Below are 25137 nucleotides of genomic sequence, written 5' to 3'. Positions count from 1 at the left end.
TCCCCTAAAGGCAACATTTCATTCAAATTGTCCATCATTTGTCTAATGAAAGCGTGTCTGCGTTTAACATTCAGTTGAAAAGACAAGTCAGAGTTGGTCGCTTAGCTAAATCTTCCTTTTAATTTTTAAAAACATTAACGTTCTAGACAACATTTATCATCATGATTACACCAGTGTCCCGGCAGCGGGCATGTACACAAGAGTAATTCAAGTTGAAGATTGCACAGGGACCCTCAAAACAAACAAAACAGTCAAGCAAAGCATTTTACCAAACATGTGTGAATACATTATGCTACTGTAAAACGAGATTACGTGAATGTAAAATGAATACGATCTTTGGAGCTCACCTTCTAAATGTCAGCAATGTTAGAAGCGAAACCACGAAGAGTTGGAAGTCCGTCGATAAGTACCAGATATGTGCGAGTGTTTCCTAAAGAAATTGAAATACATGCACCATTGATCCTATTAGAAAAAAACATATAATCCAACCTATCAACAGAAAGATTTCGACTAACCCTAAACACTCACAATAAATCAAGGTAATGCCAGATACCCGTTCGGCATGTATTTATTATAATGGGTTTTGAAGGCTCATGAGAACGAAAACAAAATGACTGCAGATTCCTGCGGCCTTGCAGATTCACAGCTCCATTCCCAGCCAAGCTGTTTCTTTCGAGCAGCGGCTTGGGAATTTCAATTTCCAGTAATAAACCGCACAATTTTAAACTTTTCCTTGCATATGACTCACTTGCTTGCAACTTTGTCCGAACACAACATTTTTGAGCATTTGTTTAAGTAATTCTTAACCAAGGCCGCACTTCTCCAACGCTTAACTTGGCATGCGCATCAACCAGGTTGTCCCATATGCTCGTTAAGTTCTATAACATTTCAATGTGTAATGTTCTACAAATGCTGTAAATAACCTACTCACTTCAAACATGCGATACACGCCCCATAATATGGCACTTATTTCATATAAATCTAACATCGGTGCGACGTCTGGCTCTCGGAGCAGCGGGATGCTTTGTAAGAGTTTAATCTAACGCCTCCATACGCGCCAAAAACGAGAGTTCAGGAATTTTCTTTCAGCTCCCAATTGCGATTCACACTCCACAATTCCCCGGCGGAATGCTCCTAACATGTGCAACATTCCCTTGAATATAAACTCCGTTAGTTATATGGTTCTCCCAGGACACTGCAAAAACACGCATATAACGTTTTGGCGCGCTTCTATTTTCACTAACAGTTTTGCTGTAAAGTATGCATTGAATGTAGAACTAAAACTCGCTACTATGACATCAAAAAGCCATGCAACGAGGAGCGCGTGCGCCTTAAGCGTAGGAGGGTATTTATTGTTGTTTGGGGAACAGGCCCTAATACACGTGCTAATCTAATCCTTGGGATAAATTAGAACGATAGATAGATGAGATGGATAGATTGATCGATTCACTCATTTAATGGCTTATTTATTTATTTATTTACTTACCTATTTATTCATTCATATTATTTAGTTATTAGGGCTTCTCTTTTGTATCAGGACAGCCTCATGTCTTAAATTTTCATGAGAACAAATGTTTCAATATATTTACAGATAGAGCCTAGCTCTATATTCTAAGCACAAGGAACCAAAAAAATTAAGAAAATATTATCCAGTTTGGCGCAGAGAAAACGTTTATATTTGGCAGCTGTCTAAAAATTGTCAGCAGCCGCAATATTCTCAGAGACGCAGCTGAAGATATTTCAGATAGGAGCGTACAAGCCTCGTCGTAACAGAGATTGCCTACGTGCAGCTTTTCGAACACTCACGAATGAACTTAATTGCAAGTTCCCGTAAATCTGTGTGGTAAAAAATTCCGCTGAGGCCACGTGTAAAGCTCACCTCGCTGTTCAGTTCAAAAAAGTTTCGGATCTGAAAGAGGAAATGCCACCAGTGTTGTTCCATGTCCAAGTAAAATCTCTGGAAGAACTTCTCAGTGTTTGGTCCGGTGACGAAACGAGGGAGCAGGTAAAGCCACATGAGGATGAAGAAAAGTGGGATGCACGTCCTGCAATTTGTTGCAGTAGTAATATCAAAAGGCGTATCTCATCCTAAAAGCATGGCTTCGATGGCTCTGAGGACATTGAGTTATGAAGCGTTAAACTAAGCCTACATAGTTTCGCTACAACTTAAAAAAAATATGTGCCTAATGCTTTCAATCTCTACACACACGTTTAAGTAAGCGGCATACATTCGCCTCAATGTGCCACTTCTAGCGGAGCCGATGTGGTACGAATGTGCTCTTCTTTTGGTCAATCCGCTTGCCACAGCTCTTAACGTTGTTCCACGCAAGTTTCAGCAAGTATTCGGAATATTGACTTGGTCTACATAGCTTGCACTATGTAAATGAGAACATATTTTAGTCAATTTCCACTCACCTACGGAAACTTATGTGGAATGCGAATTAAAGTGTACAAAGAATGGGCAATAGACAGAATGATTAGAAAGAACCAACACATATTCCTCTGTCTTGCGCGCTCTACATTTGTGCGGTTGGTGTTTAAGATATCGGTAAAAATTAGCAGATTGGCGAATATTTGATGTTTCGAATACAACTTGGATGCGTATTAAGTACCCGCATCGATAAAAAAATTATTCGGTATTCTTGAACAATACAAGCTAACCGAATATTTCATAACAACGGAACGGTAAAGTGCGTTTACTGTTCTCTAGCTGATAAACAAAGTACCGCAAATTATCAGAAATACGACAACGACAAACGTTTTCAAACTAATGATCCAACAAAACGAGTAATGCAAGGTTTGTTTTCGGTTTCACGGCGGAAACCTCGATAACAACCTGTAATTTTCGTGCTTCTTTGTCATTTAATGCTTTCGATGTCTGGTAATGTAGCACTTATCTTTTACGCCACAACCTGTGATTCTTTCTTTACAATGCGCCTTTTATATGTGTCTACGGTTCGCATGTCTTTCGGCCTCTTTTTTTTCTTTTTTTACATAAATATCTAACTTTTCTTGGCCAGTGGAATTCATTCCCGGACTGAATGGTGTATTGTTCTTGGAAACTGAGCTTATCTAGAACAAATGGACAGGCTATACACGAACATGTACGACGTAAACGGACGCTGATTTCCGACTATTTTGTTTTGAAATCCTTCCTTGTACAACGAATTTACTAAGCACGTTTATTTGACTCGGAAGATCTTCCCCCTCCCACATTCTAAACTCAATAGACCTGAGGATCTAACACTAAGGCTTTTACAGATGGGGGCATAACCAAACCCCCCTACTTCTTCACAGTGTTTACCCCGAAATTCAGAGAATAAACGCACGTGCACTATGAAATGATTTAGCGAACTTAGATCATATGCTCTGGTGGTGTCCCACGTTACGTGGCGATACAAGCAACGCTTCATCACGCTGGGATGCAGTTCGACAGAGCCCGAACCTCGAAGAACAGTTATGGGCCGTCCAACGGGCCCGCGAAGCTGCGGAGAAGCCTGTCCGTCCCGACGTGGGAGCGGCCCGCAGAGCGCTGTGCGCGCCCTGAGGGATAACAGCAAGTTCATCCACGTGGGCTGCTTCAACTACCTCTATTTCTGTTTTTTTTTAATTATATGTAGCATGTCTTAAAAAGATTGTCTTATCTCAGCAAGGTGTGCACCCGCGTCGGTTACAGTGATTTGCCAGGTTACCTCCAAATTTGTTCCTCATTATAAGGTCACATTCGCGTGTTCTCACTCTCAAGCAACTCCCCGTCTAGCCATATACATCCGACCACAACTTGGCTGAATTTTGTCCACCGTGTGTGTTGTACAGCCAGTGTAGCGATGGGCATTATTCTTTTTACGTGATTCCCGCTTTTGTTTCTTTTGTTTAGCTAGCAAAGAACATAATAGTGTTAGCTGACAACCATCAGAAAAAAATAACTAACGTCATACCCATTACTATATTGTTAGGGTTGTGCGAAACGCGATGAATGTAGAGACTAAGCTATCTGCAGCAGGTGAAGAGAATAATTAGAGGCCGGTGCCCATCTTCGCCGTTCTTTCGGGCCCTGAGAGTTCGCGCTGCACAAACTCGGCATTTACTTGGCATTCTTTGGCAAGCTAGCCGTACAGCAGCCATTCTTTCATAGACTGTTTGTTTGTAGCCAGGCTCTAAAGTTGTCGAGGGCCTATTCATGCATTCTTTTATTGATAATTAGGGGTATTCTGTTTAAAAGTGGGCCTGTCCGGCTTAATAAGCAGCTTTCTTTCTTGCACTTTTTAGGACAGGAGTGGTACCTAACTATACTAAAATAAATATTTTTGCTGTAAATGCGTATATGCGTCGACTTTTGACTATTGCCTATTCTATTAGATATTTGATACTTAGTATTGGCATTCAATTTGTATTCGAAAAAGTTTACATTCGCCCACTTCAAGACATCTCGTCAACGTTGGTGTAATGTAAGACACATGCACGCAGCACGGAAAGATCTTAGGCAGGCTGTCGCTATCACCTTTGGTGGTTCACAGATGTTAGACAACTGATGCCTGTTATCCAGATTATAATAGTCCACCTATTCGCTATTAAATATAGGACGTGGTTCTCACCTGATCAACCTTCTAATCACGGCAATGAGGAACACGGCAGGCCCGTTTCCTTTCTGCTTGCTTACAATGTGAGACAGAAAAAATCCGCTGCAAAAAGGTTCAAACGTTTCGCAGACGCCATCAAAAACACGTCGTTCAATGTCCATCATTTCATGTCTCGCCAATCGATAAGCACCCTGTAAGTTTGTCAACTTTCCAACAAAACTTCCTCTCGAAAATAGACACTGCACCGGCATTGTGCCGGACTGATCAATCAAGCAACGCCTCCGCCTACAACTGAACAGAAAAGGCAATGTTTATATTGTCTATCGAAACGATATTCAAACATGTAACCTTACATTTGTGGAACATTGTTATGTAACAAAAATCTGTTTATTTATAAAAGCTTTTTGAATAGTCTCACACGCGCACATCGTAGAAATAGCTCCCCCAGAAAATTTGCCTGCAATGCCGGAAGGGTGCGACAAGAACTGTGCTTTATTAGAGCGAAGCTGACTATGGCTAGGATCCCGGGATTTCTTCGTGGCGTGACGTTGAGAGGAAATTATCATCATCTAAGGATCATACCCCCAAATGCAATGGGTTCCACGACGTATTCAATGGCTTCAACGTATTCCACTACTTCCGCCTAAGATCTCTGCTGAGAGTAGCAGTGACTGTAAAATAAAAGTAAATAAACTAGCAAAAAAAGACGAGCGCTCTCTTAAACATCCAATGGCTATAGGAGAGGCATTATAAACAGTCGAGCCACGCGTGGGTTGCCGCACCTAACAGCAATGTTATAGCCCATTGCAAGGAAAAATTCTAAATCATTCGAAAAGGTATTTAACAAAATTAACCCGCAAGGCCCTTATGTGTTATCCAGCATGCATTTTTTTTTGCAACAGATGGATATGTGGCCGGGCAAGCTTCTTTCGTTCTTCCGAATGTGGAATTCCTCTAGCATCTCTCGCACACATGCGCATCGTTAGAGTTCGACATGTGACCTGTGATGTTGACCCGTGACCCATCATGGTGTGTGAATCATGTTTTCTTTGTGTGTTTTTTTTTGTTCTTCTTCGCTAGACCGTTGCCCCTGCGAAACAGCTCTTATCCCTTTGTGGTCCATTCTAGTTCTAGCGACGCACTATATTCAAGTAACGATCAATGTACACAAATCAGCCGAGTCGTCATTTCCGTTTAATCTTCCCGACAACATTCTTTTCTGCTCGGAGTGCGTCCTGCTTATTATATTCAAGTCTAAACGCCCTTGCTACGAGCATAAAAATGTTGCTTATAGTCGCTAACATTTATATGATCAGTTAAGGTCGAGAATTTGGTGGTGCAGGCAAGAAAGGTAGAACAAAGGTGGCCAGATGCGATGAGCTACGACTCTATACTACCAACAAACATAGCAAGAATCGGGAGAGACAAGATAATCTTTGCAAAACAAATCTTCAGAAGAATGGGAAAATATGGAAGTAAAACACAGTTGCTTACCTGAGAAAGAAGAACGTGTCAACGCCGTTGAATGCGGCGGGTACGATCATCTTTTGCCACTCTGTTGTACCAGTTATTAAATTCAGCAGTCGTGCTGCAAAAGCATTAATACCATTGAATTTGGAAAGTGAACGTTACACATTCATGCGTTGTAAGGACTAATGAAACGCAATTATGTCAGGCGGATATTCATTGTTGCGGGTCATGTCGCGTGCCACAAGCGACAATCAGATGCGTTGAAGATTCTATTCTTGTCTTATGCCAATCGGAGCTAGGGAATTATCCACCTTTTCGGCTGCTAAGCACGAGGTGGCGCGATCGAATCCCGGCAATGGAGGCCGCATTTAGATGGGGGCGAAATGCGAAAAAACCCGAGTACTTCGATTTAGGTGCACGTTTAAAGAACCCCAGGTGGTCTATATTTCCAGAGTTGCCCACTACGGCGTGCCGCATAATCAGATTGTGGTTTTGGCACGTAAAACCCCATAATTTAATTTAATTATCCACTGCTTCTACACGTAATTCAGGCGTATGTTTGTATGCCTCAATTCCTATGAAGAACGGAAAGTAGCTGGCCAAATGTCACAAAGATTTTATGAAAACTTCGCTATATCCTTCCTTTTTGAACACTTTCACGCCATGGTTACTGCTGTAGCTATCACGATCAAGAGACACCAAATGCACCACGATGCACAGAAAACAAAGTAAGGTGTATGCGTGAGACACTCACAGAAAGTCTCCGTCCTAAGCACGGTGGCGTGTCCGAACACAATGTGCATAATGGTTAAGCATCGCAGGCCATGTAAGAATTGCAGAGAGTACTGCTCAACTTGACTTTTGCTGGCTATATTGAGTAACATCCGTGTGTTGGATTTCGCCGAGAAGGCCATGGCGACTTGGAACAGGAGACCTGGGAAGTCATACCACGTCTTTTTTGGGATAGAACCTAGGAACGTGTCTAACGCTTGTGATTTGCGAGCGCATTCACGAAAAACATAATACATAGAACTCGCCATTGTCTGGAGATAGATAGATCACGCGTGCATACATACATACATACATACATACATACATACATACATACATACATACATACATACATACATGCATGCATGCATGCATGCATGCATACATACATGCATACATACATACATACATACATACATACATACATACATACATACATACATACATACATACATACATACATACATACATACATACATACATGTTCACAAGGCCAGAAAACTACAAAATATAGTCTGGTGTTCTCGTTTTAAGTGAGTCGCTATATCTGCTATTTACCACCTGGACCCTGCAAAGTACAGGACATCACCTGAGTGTCCCAGTGTAGCACAACGAAAACTTCTGTCGAGCTGTCAAGTGAGAATGGTCTATTGTCAGAAGTGCGCTAGAACGGATGCCAGGGACTGTCGCTGAACATTATATTCAGGACAGTCGCACAGAATATTGACACGTGTACTTATCTTTATCGGGCGACCACGTTTGGCCGCCTAACAAATGTTATCGTGCAGCGCAGGACGCGCCTGCATGTAAAAGAAGTTTCTGGAAAGTTTTCGATGCTTCTATCCGCTGTCTGTTGTCGCCGAACTTTGTGTTATCTGATTTTATCGCGTGACGCGAATAGTGTAGAACTTTGTGGAAGACACGCGGGTCCCATCGGTTAATCTGGCACATTCGACGGCTGATCTATAAAAGCCGACGCGCTTTACCCGCTGAGCAGATTTTACGACGATCGCCGACTGTGTTCGCCGCTCTCGTTGTGCTTTAAGTGTAGCCTGTTTTGTGGGCACAGGTTCGCCCAATAAAAGCTAGTTTTTGCCTTTCACAGTTTTGCTACTGTGTTCTTTGACGTCACGACCACGTGACATCTGGTGGAGGTGCTTTGCGTTCATGTACCGGACGCCCCCACAAAGCCGTGACCCAAGCCCTCACTCGAAGACACCAACGTCGCCAAGAACCAGCGAGGTAGCCGCAGGCTGCAAGGACTGCCCCCGGAGCACGGACTTTTGCCTGAGACGACTAGGAAGATGGCCACCACGTCCACCCCAATGGCAGCCCCAGCGTCACCCGTCGTGCTGCAGCAGCCCAGGGAGCCTCCGACGTTCCGCGGTTCAACTTTCGAGGACCCGGAAAGCTGGCTTGAGACGTATGAGAGAGTCGCTACCTTTAACAACTGGAACAGCGACGACAAACTGCGATATGTCTTCTTCGCTTTGGAAGACGCGGCCAGGACGTGGTTCGAGAACCGAGAAGCCACCTTAACGACCTGGGAACTTTTCCGAAGTGGCTTCCTGCAGACGTTCGCAAGCGTCGTACGCCGAGAACGAGCCCAAGCGCTATTAGAAACCCGGGTGCAGCAACCTAATGAGACGACCGCGATCTACACGGAAGAAATGAGCCGTCTCTTCCGCCACGCCGACCCTGAAATGCCCGAGGAGAAGAAAGTCCGCCTGCTGATGCGTGGCGTGAAGGAGGAACTTTTTGCCGGAATGGTACGAAGCCCACCGAAGACCGTCGACGAGTTTCTTCGCGAGGCCACCAGTATCGACAAGACACTCGAGATCCGAAACCGGCAATTCGACCGCCGCACAAACTCGACGAACTACGCTGGAGTTCAATCACTGGCCACCGACGACCTGCGCGAGGCTATCCGAGCGGTCGTGCGGGAGGAGCTACAAAAGCTGTTCCCACCATCACAGCCTCAAGTGGCTTCGATTGCCGACGCCGTGCGAGAGGAGCTCCAACAACAACTTGGAGTAGCCCCTGTATCGCCCCAGCCCGAGCCGCAAGCGATGACCTACGCCGCCGTCGCACGCCGTCAAGGTCCCCCTCCGCGACCGCGCCAGGGCCCTGTCACGCCGCAGTTCCGTCGTCCGCCGCCGCCAGCGCCAGCCCGACCACCCGTCGCCCAGCGCACCTACGCGAGGAAGACGGACATTTGGCGCGCTCCTGACCACCGCCCGCTCTGCTACCACTGCGGAGAAGCGGGTCACGTCTACCGACGATGTCCATACCGGGAGATGGGACTGCGAGGTTTCGCCGTGAACGCTCCGCGCCCGCAGCAAGGTGAACGCCCCCGCGATATCGCCGATTACCTCGCCGCTACTCAGTGGAGCTCTCGACGACCGTCGCGTTCGCCATCACCAGGCCGCTACCTGTCGCCGCGGCGCCGACCATACACTGGCCCAGCCCGGGGCCGCTCTGCGAGCCCATACCCGGAAAACTAAAAGCAGCAACCGATGGAGGTGCGGTTGCTGTTCGTCGAACTGACGAAGATCCTCCGCCGCCGACGAAGACGACGAAGAGACCATCTCGACGACATAATAACGACACGCCGCCGTCCCGACGAAGTCGGGAAGCCAAGACTGCACCGACGAAAGACGACTTGACGACCCACCGTTCCAGCTTTAGTTCAACACGACGCAGCCGTGACCCGACGCCAAGACGTAACTGCAACGCCAGACAAAGAACCACCGACCTCGACGTGCTTCTCGACGGCCACGCAGTTACCGCCTTAGTGGACACAGGGGCCGATTACTCCGTAATGAGTGGACACATCGCCGGCCATTTGAAGAAAGTTAAAACTGCATGGGAAGGCCCTCAAATTCGAACCGCTGGAGGACACCTCATTACGCCGACTGGAGTCTGCACGGCAAGAATTACCGTTCATGACCGGACTTACCCTGCCACCTTCGTTATCCTCCAACAGTGTTCACGAGACGTCATTCTCGGCATGGACTTCCTGAACCAACACGGCGCAATCATCGACCTGAAGTCGAAGTCAATAACGCTGTCGGAAGATCAAGCGATACCGCCGGAGAGCCCTCGTAGTCACCACGCCTTGAGGGTGCTCGAAGATCAAGTGAGCATCCCGCCTCGCTCCAGCATTGTCATTTCAGTCGGCACCGAAACACCCGCTGACGTAGAAGGCGTCATCGAAGGCGACCAACGTCTACTGCTCGACCGTGAAATTTGCGTCGCAAGAGGGATCGCTCGACTGCACGGAGGAAACACGAAGGTGTTGCTGACAAACTTCAGCCAGGAGTTCAAGCACATCAACAAGGGCACGACGATCGCATACATCGAGGAAATTCAGGAAACCAGCGATGCTTTTGTCCTCTCCGATTCTGTCGCATCTACCCCGACGACCGTAGTTCCCGAGCCAGACTTCGACATAAATTCAAGTCTCCCCGTGATTAAGAAGCAACAGCTCAGAAGTCTGCTTCGACGATACAAAGACTGCTTTTCGACGTCATCGAGGATTCGACAAACCCCAGTCGCAAAGCATCGCATAATAACCGAAGAGTGCGCTCGACCACTCCGCCAGAGCCCTTACAGAGTTTCGACGCGAGAACGCGAAGCTATAAGACACCAAGTCGACGAAATGCTGCGCGACGACATCATCCAGCCGTCGAAAAGCCCGTGGGCCTCTCCAGTAGTTTTAGTTAAGAAAAAGGACGGAACCCTACGTTTCTGCGTCGATTATCGTCGATTGAACAAAATCACGAAGAAAGACGTATACCCCCTCCCACGGATAGACGACGCATTGGATCGGCTCTGCAATGCTAAATACTTCTCATCGATGGACCTCAAGTCTGGCTACTGGCAAATAGAAGTCGACGAAAGAGATCGTGAAAAGACCGCCTTCATCACGCCAGACGGCCTCTACGAGTTCAAGGTTATGCCATTCGGACTGTGCTCGGCGCCTGCAACGTTCCAGCGCGTCATGGACACGGTATTAGCAGGATTAAAGTGGCAGACCTGTCTCGTTTACTTGGATGACGTCGTCGTCTTCGCCGGAAATTTCGACGATCACCTCAAGCGGCTTGCGACAGAACTAGAAGCCATCAAGTCGTCAGGGCTTACTCTGAAGCCGGAAAAATGCCGCTTCGCTTACGATGAGCTTCTGTTCCTAGGCCACGTAATCAGCAAATCTGGTGTCCGTCCAGACCCGCAAAAGACAGCTGCAATCGCACAGTTCCCGCAACCCATCGACAAGAAAGCAGTGCGTAGATTCCTTGGCATGTGTGCCTACTACAGGCGCTTTGTCAAGGACTTTTCACGCATCGCCGAGCCGTTGACACGTCTAACTAAATGTGATGTTGAGTTCAAGTGGGAAACGCCGCAGGCCGACGCATTTGAAGAACTCAAACGACGCATGCAGTCGCCGCCGGTACTTGCGCACTTCGACGAGTACGCCGATACAGAAATCCATACTGACGCCAGTAGCCTAGGCCTCGGTGCCGTTCTAGTCCAGAGGAGAAACGGAGTCGAACAGGTGATAGCTTACGCTAGCCGGTCGCTGTCAAAAGCGGAAGGCAACTATTCTACGACCGAAAAGGAATGCCTCGCCATCGTTTGGGCTACAGCTAAATTTCGCCCTTATCTTTATGGCAGGCCATTCAAAGTCGTCAGTGACCATCATGCGTTGTGTTGGCTAGCGAATATAAAGGATCCTTCAGGACGACTGGCGCGGTGGAGCCTCAGACTACAAGAATACGACATCACTGTAACCTACAAGTCCGGACGAAAACACTCCGATGCCGACTGCCTATCACGCGCCCCCATTGACCCGCCGCCGCAAGACGACGAAAATGACGACGCCTTCCTTGGCATAATAAGCGCGGAAGACTTCGCTGCACAGCAACAGGCAGACGTGGAGCTAAAAGGCCTCGTCGAATATTTGGAAGGGCACACCGACGTTGTCCCCAGGGCATTTAAGCGCGGATTATCTTCCTTCACGCTTCAAAACAATCTACTCGTGAAGAAGAACTTTTCACCAGTCCGCGCCAACTACCTTCTTGTTGTCCCGTCAGGACTTCGTCCAGAAGTATTGCACGCCCTACATGACGATCCGACCTCTGGACATCTAGGATTTTCCCGGACACTATCGAGGATACAAGAAAAGTATTATTGGCCGCACCTGACCGCCGACGTCGCCCGTTATGTCAGAACATGCCGAGACTGTCAGCGACGCAAGACACCGCCCACAAGGCCAGCCGGATTACTACAGCCAATCGAGCCTCCTTGCCGACCATTCCAGCAGATCGGGATGGACTTGCTGGGACCCTTTCCGACGTCAACAACCGGAAATAAGTGGATCGTCGTGGCAACGGACTACCTCACCCGCTTCGCTGAAACTAAAGCACTGCCGAAAGGTAGCGCAGCCGAAGTGGCGAAATTCTTTGTCGAAAACATCCTGCTGCGACATGGCGCCCCAGAAGTCCTCATTACCGACAGAGGAACGGCCTTTACAGCGGAGCTCACTCAAGCCATTCTGAACTACAGTCAGACAAGGCACAGGAGGACAACGGCCTACCATCCGCAGACGAATGGTCTTACGGAGCGGCTGAATAAGACCCTCGCCGACATGCTAGCGATGTACGTCGACGTCGAACACAAGACGTGGGATGCCGTCCTGCCGTACGTAACATTCGCTTACAACACGGCGGTGCAAGAAACAACACAGATCACGCCGCTCAAGTTGGTTTACGGCAGGAACCCGACGACGACGCTCGACGCCATGTTGCCGCACGTCACTGACGAAGAGAATCTTGACGTCGCTACCTATCTCCAGCGCGCCGAAGAAGCCCGACAACTCGCCCGCCTACGGATCAAAAACCAGCAGCGTACCGACAGCCGACACTACAACCTCCGACGACGCTTCGTCGAGTACCAGCCCGGCGACCGTGTTTGGGTATGGACCCCGATACGCCGACGAGGACTGAGTGAGAAACTACTGCGACGCTATTTCGGACCCTACAAGGTCATCCGACGTATTGGCGCACTGGACTATGAGGTCGTGCCAGACGGCATTTCGCATTCACAGCGGCGCCGCGCACGACCTGAAGTGGTCCACGTGGTGCGTCTTAAACCGTTTTACGGACGCTAACGAACTTCCCTTATTTTGTTGTTTTCTTTGCTACGAGTGCTTATTTATTACTTTCGTTTGTTTGCAGCATCGGGTCGATGCTTTTTAAGAGGGGGGTAATGACACGTGTACTTATCTTTATCGGGCGACCACGTTTGGCCGCCTAACAAATGTTATCGTGCAGCGCAGGACGCGCCTGCATGTAAAAGAAGTTTCTGGAAAGTTTTCGATGCTTCTATCCGCTGTCTGTTGTCGCCGAACTTTGTGTTATCTGATTTTATCGCGTGACGCGAATAGTGTAGAACTTTGTGGAAGACACGCGGGTCCCATCGGTTAATCTGGCACATTCGACGGCTGATCTATAAAAGCCGACGCGCTTTACCCGCTGAGCAGATTTTACGACGATCGCCGACTGTGTTCGCCGCTCTCGTTGTGCTTTAAGTGTAGCCTGTTTTGTGGGCACAGGTTCGCCCAATAAAAGCTAGTTTTTGCCTTTCACAGTTTTGCTACTGTGTTCTTTGACGTCACGACCACGTTCATGTTCTAGACTCATGTTCTAGCGTCTCCTCGCAAAGACAGGCATTGCAGAGAGTGTTGTCGGCAATTCCAATGCGAAATGAGTAAGATTTCATGGATGCCACCCCCAGCCATAAGCGATTAATCAGAGTGGCCTCTCTTCGGCTCATTTGAAAAGATTTTCACATGTCGCCGGCAGAAGAAATCACAGCTGAAGGCGACGAAGGGACTACGGCTTTTGGTAGAGACGGAATTGGACAAGCGGCTCTGTAGTACGCAAGAGCGATGGACTCTAACTGACGATGTGCATGTTGTGTTATGGGCTATCTTTCTCTCCCTTCCCCATCTTTGATCCCCCCCCCCCTACCCGCTCCCCTGTGTAGGGTAGCAAACCGGTTGAGCTAAACTGGTTAACCTCCCTGCCTTTCCCTCTCCACTTTTTCCTTCCTTCTTTCCTTCCTTCCTTCCTTCTGTCGAGCGGTCCCATTAGGTACCCGAAACGTATGACCAGGAGCGAGGGATCTTTCGAAGTCGTCTAGATTATTCACATAGGTTCCCTTTTTCTTAACAGAAAAATCACGAGCCATTCCATTCTGTCAATGTAGATGACCAGCGAAGCCATTTAGTACCCGACACATAGGTGACACAGAATTGTGAACACAGGTAGGAACACATTTGCTGTCTTGATCAGTGGTCATCGTGACGCAAGGTGCGCACACGCATATATTTATATAAGTTTGCGTGGATCACTGTATATATATATATATGCTCTAAAATCCCGAGAGATAGCCCACGTATAACATAGAGAGAATCGAATGCAAACATGAGTTGGGGTTAACTTTCAGTCTACCTACAGGAACTAGCACATGTTATTTTATAAAACTCCAAAATCTTGCCAAGAAAAGGGGTGGGGCATCTCTAGGGATTATACGGTATATATATATATATATATATATATATATATATATATATATATATATATATATATATATATATATAACCTCTGCATCACGAGAAGGATGAGCCATTGCCTTTTTCTCTTTCATGGGAGGTATAAGACATTGCTCTGAGGATGATGCTTTTTGTTGACACAGAAAAAAGTGCACATAAGCGTAGTCATAAAGAGCCTCACTGTAACATGTTTGTGCCGTGGTTTTGCACCGACTCAAGTTAGCTCTCAGTGCACGACAGAATTTCCTCGTATTGGTGAATTCATAAATTGCATTCATAAATTGCAATTTATATGCATTCCTCACTTTCTCTACGCTCCCTTGTCCTCTTCGTGCTTACGTTGCTCTTGTAGTCATATAGCCTCTTTTTCTTTATTATCTCCGGGATTCGTGGACTTCTTGAGCCGATGTGAGATTATTTTGTTATAAGCTTTGGGGAGTGTTTTAGTAGCTTCATTATACTTTTTCATTTGTCCTTTTGTCCTTCATAGCTAAGATTTTGGAATACCGCCACTTTCTGCAGGCAAACTTCCCTTGTTTCGCATGTAAGAAACAGGCATAAATATTTATTCAGAACGAGCAATATCGCACATCGACATAAGACAGTACCTATATATTATGATAATAGGTATTATTTTGACCACCAACTTCGCATTGGGCTGCCAAATACGAGGTCGCGGGCTCGAGCCGCAGCCACGGCGGCCGCAACCCGGTGAGGGCGGAATGGTAAAACGCTTCTGTATTGTGTTTTGTGTACACGTTAACGGGATCCCGGACACTGCTGCAGAGCTAAATCGGAGTCCTTCAATACGGTGTCCTTCATAGCTAACTGTGCAGTTTTATAACGTTAAACGCCACACTTAAATTATTTTAAATCGCAATAATTACATGCATTGCTTTTTTCGAGAACACCGAAAAACAACACTGTAGTTCTGGGCTATGCGCGGAGTTTCAAAGTTTGCACGGACTGAGCTACAAAAAATAAATATGGCAGAACCAGTCCCACGATGGCTGCCGACGCTAACGCGGTTAGTATTCGAGTAGTGTAGCGACACACTAATTCGTTAAGTAACGCTTCTTCAAAACTTGTGTGGGTCATTATGTGACTTCCGCTGATTTCGCCACGGCATGCACTATCTCCGGTGTGAACCAACTTTACCATGGCACTCACTTTCTGCGGTCTCCCATGAGCGTGACCGCATAAAGGTGACTGTATGACGAAGACGCAGAGACGACGTTAGACTAACAGAGAAGGAATTACGCCGATCGAACGACAAATCCGGTGTGGCGAAGGCAGCACGACAACAGTGAGATGACGACGAGTTTATGACAAGGATGGCGTGACGAGAAACAGTTTCACGAGAAGTTGGAATAACGGCGATAGCCACGACGGCACGATGGCTGGTATGACAACCGATGCACGACAGCTAGTGACTGAATGACGACAGCGCAATGACGACAGTTGATTGATAACGCTGGTATAATCGCGATTTAATGATGACATCATTATTAAAATAAAATTACGAAGAACGACTTCGATGGAGCGACGAAAGTGGTGTGACGATGACGGAATGGCCACAGTGAGTCGAACTTTATAAACTGGTGACGATAGCAAAACGACAGTGAGGCGACGACGGCGTGGCGAGCATAGTACGACGACCAATGTGCGACGAAGATGACGTCACGACGATAACACGACGAGAGTTGGATGGTGAAGTTGCAACAACGATAATGGAATGATAAGTACGGCGTAGCGATGGCGGTATGACAACAAATGCATCGCGATGACTGTATGACGACGACGCATTAACGACGATGGCATCACAGTGGTGTAAGCACACTGGGATGGTGACGAGTGCATGGCAACGACTGTATCACAAAGACTCTATGACGACGATGACCTGACGGATACGGCATGAACAGTGTCGGATGATAAAACTGCACTGACGTCAATTGATCGAACAAGGCAGCATCACACTGACGCTGTAACCAATAATTTGTGATGACTCTATGACAACGACGACGTGACGACAACGGCATGACAAGAGATGGATGAGAAAGCTGGAATGACAACACATCATGACATGAATGACAAGTGCATCATGTTCCAAAGCACATTCCTAATGAGCCACTCTTTTAGACAACTTAGGTCACTGAGTCACAGTGGGAGGCGTGACGACGACTGTATGACAAGAATCGAATGACGAAGCGGGAACGACGCCGATGGGACGACCACAACGGCATCACGACCATTAGCACGTGCCTAGTCGCCCACGCATGTAGATAACCGCATTAAAAACTTTCATTATATTGAAAGAGCGTAGGTTTGGTCATCTTGGTATTCTATAACTATTAGTTTCTTAGCACACGAAAAAGGAACGGATTTCGCGCACAATAGTGAACACGCTTTGTTCACGGATGAGTTGAGGATGCACCAGCACTTTTTTACAGCGAAGATGTATACCTCTACCATCGTATGAAAATTTCGTGTCGTCAGCAAAAAAATCTGAGTGCCCTTCCATTCTATGAAGAAGGATGACCAGTGAAGCTGTGTATGTGGGCCCCTTAATGGCGAACTTCACCTCCACCGCGGGTCGGCCCGACATTTCGCTATCTTCGGGATATGCCTACGTATCGGGAGTGCCTAACGCCAGCTTTACCTCCGCCATGGGTCGGGCTAGTAGTGCACATCTTCGGCATCAGCCCACGTATGGGCAGAGCTTAATGCCCGCTTTAGTTCCACCGCGGGATCGGCCCGGCATTGCACTATGTTCAGGATCGGTCCACGTATGGAGAGTGCTTAACGCCTGCTTCACCTCCGCCACGGGTCGGGCTGGTAGTACACACGTTCGGGATCAGCCCACGTATTGGGAGTGCTTAACGCCTGCTTCACCTCCGCCGCGGGTCGGGCTGGTAGTGCGCATCTTCGGGATCAGCCCATGTATGCGGGAGTGCTTAACGCCTGCTTCACCTTCACCGCGGGTCGACCCGTCATTGCACTATCTTCGGGATTGGCCCACCTATCGGGAGTGATGAGCACCCGCTTCACCTTCGCCGCGGGTTGGCCCGGCTTTGCACTATCTTCGGTATCAGCCCACGTATGGGGAGTGCTTGACGTCTGCTTCACCTCCGCCGTGGATCGGCCCGGCATTGCACTATCTCCGGGATCGGCTCACGTATGGGTAGATATTTTTTTTTTTTGCTTAGGGCAGGAAAATTACTTTGGACGGCAGAGGTACATAGCTTCGCGGTAATAATAGTGATACATGCATATTGCGTGTTTCTTGTGGCCGATCACACACTTTCCGAGACACAATAGATGTCTGCGCTCGTTCAGTACCAATAAAAAGCCGACGCGCTGTTTCGCCAGGGGTGCAGCAAATAAAGCGGTAATTCCCCGAAGCATCCTTTATGTGGATGCGAAAGCATGAATTGGCCCATTGGGCGAAAATGCGGGCAGCGTGTACAGCATCAGAGAAACGGCACCTAACTTCCCAATGACTCCAACGCCACGTCACGAGCTCATCTCGGGCGCTTGTGGCGCGGGCTTGTGCTTGCTGGCTCGCGCTTGCTGGCTCGGGTCTCGACGGAGAGCGCTGGTGAATGGCAGCATCTGCTGCTGCGCAATCGCGTGAAAGGAGAGGACATTTTCGCGACACCACGTGACCCTTCCTCTCGTTCTCGGAAGCTTGTGTTATCCACATGTTCCTTGTCCGCGCAAGCTTTCACTTACGTTGTAAAGGCGCCTCCGTAAGGCCAAATCAAAACGTGCCCAGCGTCTCAACGCACTCGCTTGCCCGCGAGGGGTTCATAACTATACTCGGTATCGCAAGCTGGCTGCAGCACACAGGCAATAGCCTTGCGCAGCGGTATATAGTTCCGGGCGTAACATCCTGATTTTTGGCTTCACTGGAAAGTTTAACTTTTGCTCGCCATATGATACGGTAGAAGGATACGTTACATTTTACGATATTTGCGCATACGCGTTGTATACCGAGAATTACTGTGACAGTTACCGCCGGTAACCGTAATAGCCACTCTAACCGTAGCAACATGGCAGAGCCCATACAGCCCTGACCACCCGCTTCGATACGAATTCGCGCTTGTTACTCGCTCTCCGCACTGTCAGCGAAAAACAAGCGGCGGAATCGGTCTTCGCTCAGCCTGAACTGATGCTGAAGTCAAATCATTAGGTATGTTTTGTCGTAATTATTGAGATTGGCTGTTCGTTTTCATGTTGCTAGGAAGACTACAGACAGGGCACCAAGCGTAAAACTGGTTTCGATGTCTAATTAGTAGGTGGCGCCACAGCATTAGCATCGGTTATATATGTGGAAAGGTGTAATGGTTCCAGGACTTACTTTTGGAAATGCGGTTGTTTGCTTTAAGCCAGGAGTACAATCAGGACTCGATGTGAATCAAAGGTCAGTGGGTCCCCTTGCATTGGGCGCTCACGGGAAGACTACAAATGAAGCTGTGCAGGGTGATATGGGATGGACTAGTTTTGAAGTGAGGGAAGCTCGCAGTAAAATTGAGTAAGAAGAACGACTGTGAAATATGGAAGAAAGTAAATAGGCTGGGAGAGTGTTGAGGTATCTGTACAGGAAAAACATTGATTCGCAGTGGAGGAAAAGACCTAGGAAGCTTACAAGCAAGTATGCGGCTTGTAGGGTGGGCAACACAGCGACAAAGAAGGTTAAGCGGAAAGTCAGAGAGGCTGAAGTAATCTCATGGGTGGCGGCAATGGAAAAGAAACCTGTCATGAGCAACTACTTAAGACGAAAAAACGAAATCAGGAAAGAAACAATTTATGATAATTCAAAGGGAAGCGCGTTACTTTTTGTAGCGAGATCGGGATGCCTTAGAACACGCACCTATAAAGCGAGATATAAGAAGGAAGAAGAAGCATGTGCTTGTGGGGGTAAATAGAGTGAAACTATGGAGCATGTTTTATTAGAATGTGAAGACGTCTGCCCAGCGGTCGATTTAGGCACCACTGGCCTCCTTGAACCCGTTGGGTTCAGCGAGAGCAGTGGAAAAGTAAACATGTCCGCAACAGGGATTCGTGAGAGGCGATTGGAGGCTTGGTGGAATAAAAGTAGGGAAACGACAAAAAACGGAGACGTACAAAAGCACAGTTCGCAATAGGGGATCATAAAATTTGGTTGTGGGAGTTCATAGTGTTTTTTATTGCTTAACCTAGGTAGGACAACAGGCAGTTTAATAGCAAGAGCTTGGGGGCGCCACCCACCGCCCCGTTCCAAAGGGGACGCTCATAACATCCATCCATCCGGTGATGCGTTGACGATGCAGAATGCTATAAAAGCCAAATTGTTCACTGCATCATTGATTTAGTACCCCGCTCTAGCACTTTACGTGATGACGGTAGAGAGAAAAGGACAAGTAGGCACCGAGCAGACGCTGTGGGGCAGCGAACATTTGTAAGGGCATTCGCCTGTACTACTTGCTAAGGAGGTTGCAAGGTAACTGCAAGAAAAGTATACAGGTAAAGCGAAGCCCTCCTGTGGCATGCAGGCAAACGCAGCTTATGGTTACTGCGTCAAAGTATTTTTTGCGTCAATCGACCAACCATGGATCATGTAACAGGATGGCAAGAAGACGCTGAGTAGACGACGCGGCGCGGATGAGCCCATCTCGAGGGACATTGGGGCTTCCTATTGGCTAAGAATTCCTGTAGCCTCCACAGCGCTGCAACCAGCTCGTGAGATGGAGTATAGAAGGACCGCTCAGCGGCGTTAATGCCTTCCCATTCTGAACTCATAAGAAGTGCTTAGGTGTCCTGGGATCTTCTTTTTTTTCTGTTCACGGCCGCACCCTAGGTAAGCCAGTAGAGGGTGCGGCTTTCGAATGCACACTGTGCCAATTAAGGCGTAATAACTTACTATTTTTATGCTGACTGGGCTTTCGTTCACAGCTGTAAAATTTAACACACTATTGTAGATGGCTGAAAACGTCCAGTAGGTTTCTTCTTAAAAATGTCTATACCTTCTTAATTTACATCTTTTCAATTAGGATGATAATTACAAGTTTGGTAATTTTACGCAAATGTAGACTACTGGCACTTTCCAATTAACCTTAACATACATCTACCTGGTTTTCGTTCTGTAAAGTTATCCATCTTCTCGTTTTTTTTAATATTGGGTCCGTAGTCAGCTGGAACATCTCCTTCGATATAATATCCGTAGGATTCACTTTGTTATGAAAAGGAAACTGAAATAGATGGTATATTTTTCTTTAATTAACTCTTTTCTGAATGTCAAAAGAGGTCCGGTCAACTCGTAAGTCAACCTTGCGCCTTGCCAATCTCACAGGTTATTCGAGTTTGACCCATACTTACTTAGATGCTCTCTTTGTTACGGTCAGCCATGTTATTTGGTAATATAACCTTAAAGCGGAGTTGGTGGCGTTCAGGTGGCGGCGGTTATACACACACCATAAGACTCATAGGCGGACAATTTGGTCTGACTTCACTGTGGATTGTTTTGTGCACAGTGAATGAAGACAACGAGAAAAACTTTCCACAATACGCATGCCTCTTCACAGGGCAAGCAACAAAGTGACCAGGCAAACAGTGAAACACGCTGAAGATGGGTCTAAAATCAGGAGCACGTGTGAGCACATTTGTGCGTGACCCAAAGAAGGCATGAAAGTGCACGAACGTGCATCAGTGCGCGGCGCAACTTCTACGACCAGGTGAAAGTACTAAAAGGAGCCACTTCACATGCACAGTTTTGAAGGTGGCCAGACTAGCGCAACGACGCATTACAGCTCGTTGGTGCATGGTCAGTTATATTAGAAATGGTGGTGGTATTGACTTGATAGCTATAAATATTTTACACAGACGGGCACAAAATTCACCTACCGCGTTTTTTCTTGACCTGAGACTGTTGGTCCACAAAATGTTCGGCCACTGTACCGATAATAATGGCAACCAGTAGGATAGCTGCAAATATTCTGCAAATGAAAATACGCAGCATTTCAGAGATGAATAACTTTTGTCGTAACTTCAATCCTGCGAAAAATAGCACCAAATTTTTATTTGATTTCTTTTTTCACCAGTACTTTCGCAGTATTGACATCATGTAGCCATTATGCATCATGTTCTGCTTCTAGTATATCTTGGATACTAGTTCTGCAACAAAGTTAGCAGTATTTCTAAATAATAATTTTTGGTCGTAATTATTCCACAAATTTTCGCGGACTTTTCAAATATTTCACGTTGCTGATGTTTGGGAGGTCCAATGTTCGTTGTCTTTCTGATTCCTTGAGTGTCAAATGCACTTGAGTCATCCTTTGATTGCGGAAAGAAAAGTTAAGTATACAGTTTCCAGAGGGACTTGTTATCATTATATTAATATTGTATAAGCAATTATTAACAGAAGACAAAGAACGAATAAGGAGTTCTTACGAACTGAAGGCTTTATCAATTCAGCAATTTAGCTTTGTGTCTACAAAACATTTCCACGGACATTTGTCGCACAACTGGGGCCCTATAACGTAAAACTATTCCAATCTGCTTTTATTCCAAATAGGCCATTAGCCCTCCCTTATAGGACAAGATGGTTTTGGTCCAGCCTATATGGGCGGGCGCCACACCCATATAGGCAAAGCAAGAGCCATTTTCACGTATCATGGAGGGTTTGTGGCTGATTTGAAATAAAAACATATTGGAATAGTTTTATGTTATACCAGCCCTGCTGCCCATTGAATACTGGAAAAATAGCGCAAGCGTATACAAGATTCTCTTCAGGTACATTAATCAATCTTGGTTTAGCTTATTGCCATCGGTAAAATGTTTGTCTTTTTTTCGCAATTTATAGTTTTATATTTAGCGATCAAAGTGTGCTTTTGCCCCGGACATAGTATTATGTCTGTTCATTCGTTGCTGAATATGTGAGTGCTCTCTTAAGATTCCCAAGTATTTTTAAACATATGAATCTAAATTTCAAACGCGCTGCAGTGAACAAATTAGCAGTGCACTCTCAGATTTCGGGTCACTTTCTTGAATAACTATTAACCTCATTTTTTTTTGGTTAACGGTTCATCATCGATGCGTAAATTGTACTGGTCTTTATCTTTGCGAACGCAAAGCACCCCAGGCAGTTTTTGCAAAAATGCTGCTCATAGGACCCCGAAAAAATAACATTAGTGTTTTTAAGACTTCTTAAAGTCATCCACAACATCGTTTTCGTTTAAACAACGGCCACTAATTTTAGAGAGCGGCTCAGAAATAAAACAATTCGTCTGCAAGGAAGATTATTTCAGTGTTGATAACAAGCGATAAACTTTTTGAGTAACTTACACAATCCCTATTTGTGTCTTGTTCCACGGTCTCGGTTCTGCTGTCACACAGTTCGATATTTTTAGCCGGACGAGGGGAATGTTTACTGTAAGAAGACAGACACACAAACATAATATTGGAATACATTTTTAGAACCTCCCCGCATATTAATGGACACGACTTGCATTACTGGAGCAGTGGCATTTCGTAGCATGTATTTTTATTATTTTTTATGTTTTAGATCCTCGTCATTCGCTCGCGCAGCTGCATGCTCTAGCCTCACCTGGATAGGTCACTTGGTGGCAAGGATGGTGTGAGCTATTGCTAGAATTGCAGGAAAACAACCTGTTATAAAAAGCAGCCCAAGCTCATGTTTTTTTTTTTTTTTTTACATTTGTAATAAATCGAACAAAGGTTTAATAAAAACAAAGTGAACATGAAATCGTGAGCTGGCGATTTCCTAGCACTGTTATGGGAACATTGGTCGACAGGAATATTAAAGGAGCCATTTCAATTCTGTTTACCGCCTTGTTGCCAGTCGCAACGTACATCACTTCGCAGCCACATTATTTTTGTTTCAATGAAACTGATGATGGCAAGTCTCAACACGTTGTACAGGAATTCCGCATTACATTCATGACAACACAAAAGGTGTGCGGATTTATTGAACTTCGGAATAAGGCTGTGGACTAGAAACAAGCTTTTGCAGATTGTGCATTGTTGAGTGCGACTCCGACGACGCTGCCACTTCGGTTGCAAGCATTACAGGTGAAACGTAAGCGGCAATATTTAGGTGCGGCTTCCTGAATCTTGAATCTTCAATCTTTGCGCCCCAAACCCTGGACGCCCTTCAAGCAATTACAATAGGGGTCACTTCTCATCTGTAACGGGCGCAACTTTGAACTTGCACTCGAGTTGTCGCACAGCAGTTCTTGCAATGTTTCGCGCAAGAGCTATGTTCGCATGGGCAGCTGTACAGAGTATTCAAAGCGCGTCATCATTATCAGCGTTAAGCAATATAACACGATCGGTGTTTTCAGTGACAGGCCAAAATGTTTGCTGCAAGCAGTGAGCCAATTAGGCTAACTCTCTAGTAGTTTTTGGCAGCGATGACATATAATTCAAGGACACCGCTTTTAGGCGCCGTATCTTGTTCGTATGGCGCCCTCACAGTTGATTTCATTTTTTTTTTTCGAGAAAGCAAAGCTTTGCTTTGCAAACTTCGCCAGGTTTTGCCAACCTGGTCGCTGGGACCTGGCTGGTCCCCTGAAAAATAGACCAGCCAATCACAGCGGAGCACGCGCACTACGCGTGCCTCTGGGTTCCTCACAGCACCTCCAGGTGGCGCTCACCTCCACGCATCTATTTATGGGCTGGACTAGTTTTGAAGTGAGGGAATCTCGCATTAAAATTGAGTATGAAGAACGACTGAAGAATATGGAAGAAAGTGAGTGGGCTGGGAGAGTGTTGAGGGACCTGTACAGGAAAAACATTGATTCACAGTAGAGGAAAAGAACTAGGATTCTTACCAGCAAGTATGCGGCCTGTAAGGTGGGCAACACAGCAACAAAGAAGGTCAAGCGGAAAGTCAGAGAGAACGGAATAATCTCATGCGCGGCGGCATTGGAAAAGAAACCTGCCATGAGTAACTACTTAAGAGGAAAAAGACGAAATCAGGAAAGAAACAATTTATGATATCTCAAAGGGAAGCTCATTACTTTTCGAAGCGAGATCGGGTTGCCTTAGAACACGCCGCTATAAAGCGAGATATAAGAAGGCCTATAAAGCTAGATATAAGAAGGAAGAAGAAGTATGTACTTGCCGCGGTAAAGCTAGGGAAACTATGGAGCATGTTCTATTAGAATGTGAAGACGTCTACCCAGCAGTTGATTTAGGCACCACTGGCCTCCTTGAAGCCCTTGGGTTCAGCGAGAGCAGTGGAAAAGTAAACATGTCCGCAATAGGGATTAGTAAGAGGCAATTGGTGGAATAGAAGTAGGGAAACGACAAAAGACGGAGACGTACAAAATCAAAGTTTGCAATAGGAGATCAGAAAATTTGAACGTGTGAGTTCAGTGTTTTTTTTTCTTTTTTTTTTATTGTTTAACCTAGGTAGGACATTAGGCAGTATAATAGTAAGAGCTTGGTGGCGCAACCCACCGCCCCGTTCCAAAGGGGACGCTCATAACATCCATCCATCCATCCATCCATCCATCCATCCATCCATCCATCCATCCATCCATCCATCCATCCATCCATCCATCCATCCACCAATGATGTCGAAGTTATCCTATTGGGTGAGATGAATGCGCATATACACATATACAGGATCTAGATAGCTATAACAACAACAGTGGGAGGTGAATGCTAGATCTTTGTGAGCCTCATAACTCCGTTATC

General features: G+C 46.4%; 1 protein-coding gene across 1 annotated transcript in view; it reads right to left on the bottom strand.

Moving 5' to 3' along the window:
* The window catches only part of LOC126540895 (uncharacterized), a 59756-nt gene that overhangs the window by 22069 nt on the left and 12550 nt on the right, over positions 1 to 25137 (bottom strand). The window contains exon 4 of the mRNA XM_055075506.2: positions 6075 to 6168. Within this exon, the coding sequence (XP_054931481.2) occupies positions 6075 to 6168 (94 nt within the window). The remainder of the gene's footprint in view (positions 1 to 6074; positions 6169 to 25137) is intronic.

This window comes from Dermacentor andersoni, chromosome 3 (assembly GCF_023375885.2).
Source record: "Dermacentor andersoni chromosome 3, qqDerAnde1_hic_scaffold, whole genome shotgun sequence".
NCBI lineage: Eukaryota > Metazoa > Arthropoda > Arachnida > Ixodida > Ixodidae > Dermacentor > Dermacentor andersoni.
This window is presented reverse-complemented; position numbering and strand designations above follow the sequence as displayed.